This window comes from Drosophila mauritiana, chromosome 3L, assembly GCF_004382145.1.
Source record: "Drosophila mauritiana strain mau12 chromosome 3L, ASM438214v1, whole genome shotgun sequence".
Classification (NCBI taxonomy): domain Eukaryota; kingdom Metazoa; phylum Arthropoda; class Insecta; order Diptera; family Drosophilidae; genus Drosophila; species Drosophila mauritiana.
Window position 1 is genome coordinate 7,708,827 of NC_046669.1, and position 6,627 is coordinate 7,715,453.

The window sequence follows — 6,627 nt, forward strand, 5'->3', positions numbered from 1 at the left end:
AAACAGAATTTATGGGGTTGCTACTGCAAATTTATGGCAGTATTTTTGGATCTAAGAAAGGGTTTATAAATTTGATTTTCCATTGAAAAAAATATTTATTTTGATTGGTAGTTCTCCGTATTTTGTTTTGTGATTAAAAAAATTGATTTCAATATTTATTTGGCTTACAAAAATAGTAATGTGCATATTAATGTAGATAACACTATTAAATTTGATATCTTACGATTAGTGGCCTTGTCTTCTGCGTCTATAAACCATTTTCCGCAGGGACATGTCTTATTTTCCATCAACGATGACCAAATCGCCCGACTGCACATATGACAACGTACATTACTCTCAGTATCTGCACCTTTTCGTTTGAGCTTTTGGCATCCCATTTCCGGTGACCAGAAACAGCAATACCCGAGTATTGGCCCTTTAAGTTGGCCACTTTTAAGTAATATGAAAGTATTATGGCTAAGCTACTCACTTTCTTTTACAAAACCCATTCCGGCTGGCAGGCAAGTCTGTAGAAATGGCGGTAATTTGGAAGAATTTACATGGGGATCCAACTTCCGGGCATCAACTTCGAATTCACAACTCCATCCGGTTGTCGTAACGTCGCAATCCCGGTTTATCTTCGAACAATTCGCACATAGCATTTTTTCATAGAAACTGTGGACGGTGGTGGTATAAGCGGCTATAATCCAAAAAAGTTTTCCAAACATATCGGATACCAAATGTGTGTGTTTCTTCAAGGGCTGCTGGGATCGTAAAAATAGTATATACAACTAAAAAGTGAAAATTTGAAAAATTAAAGTTTTTGGAATCAAACGAATTTGTAATATTTCCAATTATCACTTAAGCTAACTTAAATCAAGTTTACCCATAATGCTCTTTTTTACAATATTTTAGCTCTAATTGCATATTTACGCAACCATTTCCCCTAAAATCAAAATGAAATCAGATAAACAAAATGCGAACTAAAAACCGAAAACCAATCCAAAACCCCACACTTTCCACATAAAATCCCCACACTTTCGAACCAACCAAAGCCCCAATCCCATCTCTTTACCCTTCGACTCGCTCTTTGTTTGTGTTGTTATATAAAATAAACTATTCCGGAATAACACAAATCATACTTGGGGGCCAGAACGAACGAGGCTGGACCATTGCCAGGTCATGTTCCAGGTTTCCCCCCTCGGTCACCACCCATAAATGTTAGTTAACTGCACGTGGATGAGTAGATAAATATGGTATAATGAAAATAAAATAAGAACCAGATAGATAGAAACTTGGAGGAGGGTACGCGGGGCGATTGAAACAACAGCAATCAGTCGTCATTGCAGACATCGCACTAATTTTGAGTTAGTTGTTGGGAAAACATTTTCGGCTTGAGTTTGGGTTTTCCGGAAAATGGGGAGTGAGTCCGGACTTCATTTTTGTACGTGGGCAAGGAAAATACACTTTGGCACGTTTCTTGTTAGCGAACAGTTTGCCCCATTCCCTGGACTCACTTAACTCTTTTCCTGTCTGGACATTGCATTATATATGTATGTACCATATATTATGGGTTCTATTTATTTGGGTTCTAAGGTCTGCGCCTTTTCAACTTCTTTGTCTTTCTGCCAGGAAAGTTGTAGTTTTAATTGGAAATTATAAAAATATGTTTATCTTTAATATAAGATTAAAGTAAACCAGAAAACTAAAGTAACCATCCCTAGTTAAGAGAAATCCTGAGAGAAATCCGTCTATTTAATCTGCCCAATATCAAGTTATCAAGGTAAAAATCGATTGTATCTCAAATCGTGAGCATAGCCTATGTTAATGTATTCCATAGACTTCCATTCGATTTGATGTCCTTTGCTGTCGCATTCAATCCATTTATAGCCACACGCCATCTTCTTAACTCTGAGCCACTTGGCCGCCATTCATGTCCACTTAGTAATCCATCAAGGGAACATTAAAATCGTCTCATCTGGCTGAGCGTGGGTCGTAAAGAAAATGCATTATATGGGCATTACGGCGGTAGCGCCAAACTGCCAACCGAGTTATAAAAGCGCCATGACACGAGACGTTTATCGTTATCGAGATTATTGATTTCTGGCCGGGCTTAAAGCTGCCTTTTGGCCGTTTTGAAGTGTGTGCGTGGATCGCTGCTCGTCGAGTGGCTTAATTGCTGGCCTAATCATCTGCCAGACTTCCTATAACCTATTGCCCCTCCTCCACACCCCCACTCCCTTTGGCAGCCATTAAGGACCTTTTGAGCCTCCGAGCACTCCCACTTTCCACTCTCCACTCCCCACTCCAGTTGATTATGAAGATTCTTTCGTCTTTTGCCTGCTGAACTTGCTAGTTGCTCAACACTCCATAATGATGGCAATTATAGCCTCGTTTTTCCAACAATTTATATGAAATTTGCTGCTCCCAAGCTCACCCCCTCTGTCCCTAGCCTCTCTTTCTCTCCAAAGCCACGCCCCTTCGATGGACATTTTCAGCCACTTAGCCACGCCCCATGCCATCAGGCTGTCTCTGTCGCGCTTCCGTGTTTACTGCCAGATACTCCATCTTGAAAGCGTGTTTCCAGAGAGCGAGAGAGAGGAGCAGAGCGGTACTGATTGCACCACCGTCGCTGCTTCATACTGGCATTGCGTATCGCGTATATGATACCACGTTTGGCTACCAGCAGCGCACAGTCGTTAATGAGCGCTCGTCGAGTTCGCTTCGCAGGAAATCACAGCTCGCGTTCGCACGCGTGTTCGTAAAATCGTCGTTTTCGAAACGTGTTGGAAAGTGTTTCGAAATTTTGAGAATATATATATTCGAAAGAGTATAGAAACTGAACTTTGGTGAACCGAGTGAAGCATGTCCAGTGCACAAGTGTCGCAACAGCCGCTTCCTCCGCCGCTGACCGCCAGCAATAGCACCTCAATGCCGTCGCAATTGCTACTTAGCCACATTCAGCACCACAGCAGCAGTCTGCACCATCAGCGCAGCCACCAGCGATCTTCGCCACCTGCCCAGGACTACGATCAGGGCAGCAATCAATCCACACTCTCGCCCAGATCCCAGATAACACCCAGCCCGCCGGCAGCCAGTCCCACGCATTCGGCGGCCACCACAGGATCACCAGTTAGCACCTATACGCCGGCCTTGAGTCCCGGTGGTGCACAGGATAGCAGTCAAACGGAGAGTGGTCAGAATTCACAGATGCCCCTGCTAGTGGCTCCCCTGCCCGTGGGCACTGGTCCGCCACATTCACAACCACCGCCGCCGCATCCTCGTCTCTATGTGGAGGGTTTCCCGCCACCGCATCACATTCCGCATCCACATCCCGCCCTGGGCGCCTATCCCCTGCCACGACTGCCTCTTATGCTACCGGCAAATCCACCAGGTGTGCCATCTGGAGCAGCTGCACCACCGCCCGTCTCACCGCAGCCCGCTGCCAATCACCTGAGCCACAGTGGAGCCACCATGGCCACAACCACACTCCTGCCACCCGCCCAAAGTCAGCCCAAGAAATCCTTCTGCATCGATGCCCTGCTGGCCAAGAGTCAACACCAGTCTGGTGAGCCACAGCCCATCATTGTGGATGATCGTCTGGCCGCCCTGCACTATGCCCGGGATCAGGCGGAGCTCAATCATGCCTTCGTGACCGCCTCCAATGCGGCGGCAGCTGCTCAGGCGGTCGCCTCGGCCGCCGGCGGCATCAGCGAGCAGGAGGCACTGCAGCGCATCCGGGACTCCAGGGAGTACGACTCACCCAGTCCCGACGGCATGTCAAGGTGAGTAAAGAAATTTGGGATGGGTATAACTATTAGGAACATCTTAAAGGTGTTTTGAAGAGAAAAGCATATTAATAAGGCTTGAAAAACTTATTCTGAGTGATCAAAAAATAGATAAAATGTTTTTAAAAATTTGTCAGGAAAGGTAACTTTTTTATTATCACTATCATTTAATATCTTTTAATAATTAATTAACATTCATAGAAAATTTCAATTGGTCAGATACCTGACTGATTCAAAACTATTCATTTGATAGTCTATCATACTATCTGTCCTGATAATTTAATTAGTCACTTGTTACAAAGTAATACCAATAGCTTTGGGTTAAATTATACAATTTTTTCCCTCATATTATTACTCATTTGCATTACTTAGCTTGCTAATACCCAGAATTTAAAAACGATTCGTATAAAAATGCAGCTCTTACCAAAAATCCCTCAACTTCTTGTGCAAATCCCTTGGCTGGCTACCAAACAAAACCGTGGCACTTGGTAAAAACCATACTGAAAGCCAAAGCGAAGCCCCAGCGAAGCTCCAAAGCAGCTTTGCTGGCACTCGAAAACATGGCAAGGAAAAAAGTCTTCAATTGGTCAATTCCAATTTGATCATCAGCCGCAGAGATTACGTATACGCCATGTGTCTGCCGTCACAAGTGTGTGAGTGGCTAATTTGAAGTGCGAATTGTGTACAACGAAGCAAACAAATTAGAGGGAGGGCGGCGGTAATTTTTAATTGTTTTCAAAATGTGTCGCGTAATTTCGATTGTCATCGATTGGGTAGATAATTCGCAATAAAGGGTGCCCCATTAAGTTTTTTCCCACAATTTTTTATTTTTGCAGATCGGAGTCGCCCACTTCGTCGCACCGCTCCAGTCCGCCCATCAGTCCCGGTTGTGAGGATCAGCAGCAGCCCCACGGTGCACTGCATCCCCAGCATCTGTCCATGCGCATGTCCGACTTCCACGACGAGTTCAAGAAGCCAATTCCACCCCACAGTCCCATCAGACCCCAGGATTTTCCGCTCTACGCTGGTGGACATCCCTACCAGCTGCTGGCCCAGGGTGGATCCGCCTTCCACAGACCTCTGGATCCCTCAGGGAAACCAATTCCGGTAAGATAAAATTAAATATATTTTAATATTACAAGTAGCTATTTGATTTAATAAGAAATATATCAATATATACTATCATATATATCATTTGAATCTGAAAATAACTCAATTTAAACAGCTTTCTCATAGATTAATAATCTTATTTTCCTTATTTATCATTGCAGATACCCATGGGTCACAATTTCATGCCGTCACAGCTGCAATTTGAGTTTCTGGCCCGCGCCGGAATGTTGCACCATCGAATTCCCGAACTGGCCGCCTATCCGCATCACGCGATTCTGGGCAAGACCAGGAGACCACGAACTGCCTTTACTTCACAGCAGCTCCTCGAGCTGGAGAAGCAATTCAAGCAGAACAAGTATCTGAGTCGGCCCAAACGATTCGAGGTGGCCAGCGGACTGATGCTGTCCGAGACGCAGGTGAAGATCTGGTTCCAGAATCGTCGGATGAAGTGGAAGCGCTCCAAGAAGGCGCAGCAGGAGGCCAAGGAGCGGGCAAAGGCCAACCAGCAGCAGCAGCAGCAACAGACGCCCAGTGCCGCCAGTTAGGAGGAGTAGCAGTAAGGAGGAGCAGCCGCAGGATCTGTTGGATCTGGAGGAGTGGTCTCCAATCTAGTCATGCCGCGATCAAACCGCCGTCCCACCATCCAAACGAGACACCCTGTATTCTTGCCCCCAGTTTCATTCGCGCAATCGGTCGAAATCTTTTTTGGGTTTTTTGCACTTTGATTTCGCATTATTATTTTTATTTTGTGCCACAACAACTGGTCACTGTGTGATATATAGTATGTGTGTATATGTAAACAAGAAATATAAATTAAATTCATTACCCCCCTCTCTTTAGCCCCTTTATGTACATAAACATAAATCTAAATAGGAACACGAACATAAATAACAACGTAAACATAAATCTAAACTAAATGAGTAATGCTTAAGTAAATAAATTACATTAAATGCGATTAGTTTAGTTGGTAATTTGCTATTTGCTTGTGTAATATGTGTAAATAATTGTAATTATATAATTGTAGTATTTAATATTAACGGAAACAACAAAAGCCATTGAGAAAAATAACAAATATAAAATGTATAATAACGCATTGCGATTGAATTAGTTAATTTTCTGGATTTTATTTTCGAAATCAAAATTGGAAAAAATAAATCATAATAAATAATATAAGCTTACATATTTTAATAATTGGGATAAATGAAGGAACACAAAAGTGGCAAGGTAAGATATGACTACACTTATAACAACTACTTTAAATAATGTTTAAATTAAAGGGAAATCTACACAATTGACTTACAGAGAACTATTCCACTTAATACAAAAGAATTCTAAGAATTTCTGATAATATAACTAAAACCATAAACTAATTTATGCCATAAAAAGCAAAGTAAAAATGATTACGATTGCCAGAAAAATGTATTGAAATACTGGAAAATATCCCAAAGTAAAAAGTAGAAATAAATATAATTTATATATATTATAGCAAATATCTAATCTGGCTGGCTTTGAGAGCTGTCTGTGGCTCGAATTTATAAATACACGACGACCATAAAGAAAGAGCTATTAGCCACATATTCGTATACTACCAATCAAAATTCTACTCAATTTCTCGCCCTTGCTATTGATAATGCCTATCGCAGCAAATAAATCAAAATGTGCGCAGATAATCAAGTTAATTGCTGAGACAATAATTATGACTAAATTTATAGTATCACTTCAAAATTATTTCGCTAATTAAAATGTAGCC

General features: G+C 42.4%; 2 protein-coding genes across 2 annotated transcripts; one reads left to right on the forward strand and one right to left on the reverse strand.

Annotated features, from left to right (window-relative positions):
- Positions 1–135: 135 nt before the first annotated feature.
- LOC117140765 lies at positions 136–737 on the reverse strand. The gene is made up of 2 exons (XM_033303848.1): positions 470–737; positions 136–415 (listed from the first exon to the last, which is right to left on the reverse strand). Exons 1-2 carry the CDS (start codon positions 705–707, stop codon positions 165–167), a joined length of 489 nt encoding a protein of 162 aa, XP_033159739.1. The 5' UTR covers positions 708–737; the 3' UTR covers positions 136–164.
- Positions 738–2,691: 1,954 nt separating this feature from the next.
- LOC117141495 (homeobox protein GBX-1) lies at positions 2,692–5,985 on the forward strand. Its single transcript, XM_033304982.1, has 3 exons — positions 2,692–3,764; positions 4,604–4,874; positions 5,039–5,985. The coding sequence occupies exons 1-3, from the start codon at positions 2,845–2,847 to the stop codon at positions 5,420–5,422; spliced, it is 1,575 nt and encodes a 524-aa protein (XP_033160873.1). The 5' UTR covers positions 2,692–2,844; the 3' UTR covers positions 5,423–5,985.
- The last annotated feature ends 642 nt before the right edge of the window (positions 5,986–6,627 follow it).

What these genes read in the sequence shown, in the direction of transcription:
- LOC117140765 (XM_033303848.1), bottom strand. Translation starts at nt 707, where the DNA reads ATGTTTGGAAAACTTTTTTGGATTATAGCCGCTTATACCACCACCGTC. An exon ending in AATGGGTTTTGTAAAAGAAA is followed by an intron (nt 416 to 469) that starts GTGAGTAGCTTA and finishes GCCAACTTAAAG; the next exon opens with GGCCAATACTCGGGTATTGC.
- LOC117141495 (XM_033304982.1), top strand. Translation starts at nt 2,845, where the DNA reads ATGTCCAGTGCACAAGTGTCGCAACAGCCGCTTCCTCCGCCGCTGACC. An exon ending in AGTCCCGACGGCATGTCAAG is followed by an intron (nt 3,765 to 4,603) that starts GTGAGTAAAGAA and finishes TTATTTTTGCAG; the next exon opens with ATCGGAGTCGCCCACTTCGT. An exon ending in CCTCAGGGAAACCAATTCCG is followed by an intron (nt 4,875 to 5,038) that starts GTAAGATAAAAT and finishes TTATCATTGCAG; the next exon opens with ATACCCATGGGTCACAATTT.